The sequence below is a fragment of the Octopus sinensis genome, linkage group LG29 (assembly GCF_006345805.1).
Source record: "Octopus sinensis linkage group LG29, ASM634580v1, whole genome shotgun sequence".
NCBI lineage: Eukaryota > Metazoa > Mollusca > Cephalopoda > Octopoda > Octopodidae > Octopus > Octopus sinensis.
The window spans coordinates 16387216-16389715 of NC_043025.1; the positions used below are offsets into that span (position 1 = coordinate 16387216).

The window sequence follows — 2500 nt, forward strand, 5'->3', positions numbered from 1 at the left end:
ATGTATGTGCGTATAGGAGTATGTGGGTATGTGTGTGTGTATGTATATGGGTGTATGTATATATATATATTATATATATATATATTATATATATATATATATATATAATATATATTATAACTAGACAGGTAGCAATCAGATAGAATAAGCACCATAATAGAACATAACACACACAAAGACACACATACGACAGGCTTCCACGTAATTTCAATTTTGCCAAACCCACTGACAAGGCATTGAGCGGTCCGGGTCTATAGACACTTGCTGAAATTGAATCTCAGGGATTGCGAAGCCCACACTCATGCTAGTCATGCGTGTTCCTATGTTGTCATATATTTTCATTAATTTGCGGAAGTTCATATTTTTTTCTGTGTGTTTATTTCTTTTATTTTATTCTCAGTGAATTTTTCGATGAGCTCTTCCCTCTCTCTCTCTCTCTCTCTCTCTCTCTCTCTCTCTCTCTCTCTCTCTCTCTCTCTCTCTCTCTCTCTCTTGTATGTTTTCTTTGCTTATTATGAATCTCCGTACAATTGCTTAATGTGTTTTATTGAATGTTCATTATGAATCTCTATACATTTGCTAATGTCTGAATTTATGCTTTCCTCACCTTCGCTACTTGACTCATTTGTCTCCCTCACCCGTGTTTTATCAGTTTGTGTCTCACCCATCGATACAACAAAAGCTAGACCAAACATGGTACGCTGGTCAACATCGTCTGGAACATTCTGCCCTTCCTCAGAAAATCCTCGGTGTAATGCTCATCGTCTTATTCTATCCCATACTCCTCGGCTGCTATCTAATCCAACCAAAGTCACGGGTGAGTACTCATTATTTTGTTTTTTATTTTGATTTTTGTTTCTCTTGTTGAAGATTTCGTCCCGGTCCATGCATTTTTAGTATATAAGTCAAAAGCCTGTCTGTCTGTCAGCCTTTGTCTATATATGTACATACACGCATTTCATCTTCATCATCTTCATCATATCATCGCCATTACTATCATCATTGTCATGATTGTCATCATCAACCTCGTCGTCGTCGCAGTCGCCGTACTCCTCTTCTTCCTATTCATCATCATCATCGTCATCACCTCATCATCATCATCATCATCATCATCATCATCATCATCATCATCATCATCATCATCATCATCTTCATCATCATTTAGCATCATGTGCTGTTCATCTTAATATGAGATCACCATGTCGCGCACATATGGTTGTGATGCATGTGCCTAGTGTACCCTTATCAGATGGGTAGTCATGATGGGTATACTGGGCTTCGTATATTTTACCCCAGTGTCACTTTGATACCAGGCAGTGGCTCTCATGGCTTCTGATCTTAACTGATTGGAAGTGTTATCATGTACATTGTTTTGTCTTGTTATAAAAGATGGGCTACAGCAAATATTCTGCTCAATACCACAGATTTGATTGCCAGTTGTTTGACCGTAACCAGTTGAGCATGTCCCTTGGTGGCTGACGATATGTGCATCTCTGATCACGAGCAGAAGTAGTAGGGGAGCATCATAGCCATGTGTTGAGAGGGATTCTTTGGGGTTTGAATAATTCACCTTTGGAAACATAGGTGTTTCGTTCAACATCCTTAAACAATCCTTATTCAGGGACCTTTTGAGCGGGATGGGCTACTCGACCAGAAGAAAATTCTAACTGGGCCCCCACCTGCAAGGTCATGTGCTGTTTATCTTGATATGAGACCACCATGTCACGCACATATGGTTGTGATGCATGTGCCTAGTGTACCCTTATCAGATGGGTAGTCATGATGGGTATACTGGGCTTCGTATATTTTACCCCAGTGTCACTTTGATACCAGGCAGTGGCTCTCATGGCTTCTGATCTTAACTGATTGGAAGTGTTATCATGTACATTGTTTTGTCTTGTTATAAAAGATGGCCTACAGCAAATATTCTGCTCAATACCACAGATTTGATTGCCAGTTGTTTGACCGTAACCAGTTGAGCATGTCCCTTGGTGGCTGACGATATGTGCATCTCTGATCACGAGCAGAAGTAGTAGGGGAGCATCATAGCCATGTGTTGAGAGGGATTCTTTGGGGTTTGAATAATTCACCTTTGGAAACATGGGTGGTTCGTTCAACATCCTTCAACAATCCTTATTCAGGGACCTTTTGAGCGGGATGGGCTACTCGACCAGAAGAAAATTCTAACTGGGCCCCCACCTGCAAGGTCATGTGCTGTTTATCTTGATATGAGACCACCATGTCACGCACATATGGTTGTGATGCATGAGCCTGGTGTATCCTTATCAGACAGGTAGTCATGATGGGTATACTGGGCTTCGTATATTTTACCCCAGTGTCACTTTGATGGCATGCACTGCTCTCTCACTCAATAATAATAATAAAAACGGGTAAAGACCCCCTTGGGTCATGAATGACCATGGGATTGCACCTAGAAAGTTACCCTCCTAGACACAAGTCCGGGCAAGGTTGTTTATGGAAGATCAGCAGTCGCCCATGC

The 2500-nt window shown here is 41.1% G+C and overlaps 1 protein-coding gene across 2 annotated transcripts in view; it reads left to right on the forward strand.

Moving 5' to 3' along the window:
• LOC115226054 (short transient receptor potential channel 3-like) overlaps positions 1–2500 on the forward strand; it is a 56163-nt gene that overhangs the window by 29893 nt on the left and 23770 nt on the right. For both annotated transcript variants that reach the window (XM_036514943.1, XM_036514942.1), the window contains exon 7: positions 653–817. In XM_036514943.1, the coding sequence (XP_036370836.1) occupies positions 653–817 (165 nt within the window). The remainder of the gene's footprint in view (positions 1–652; positions 818–2500) is intronic.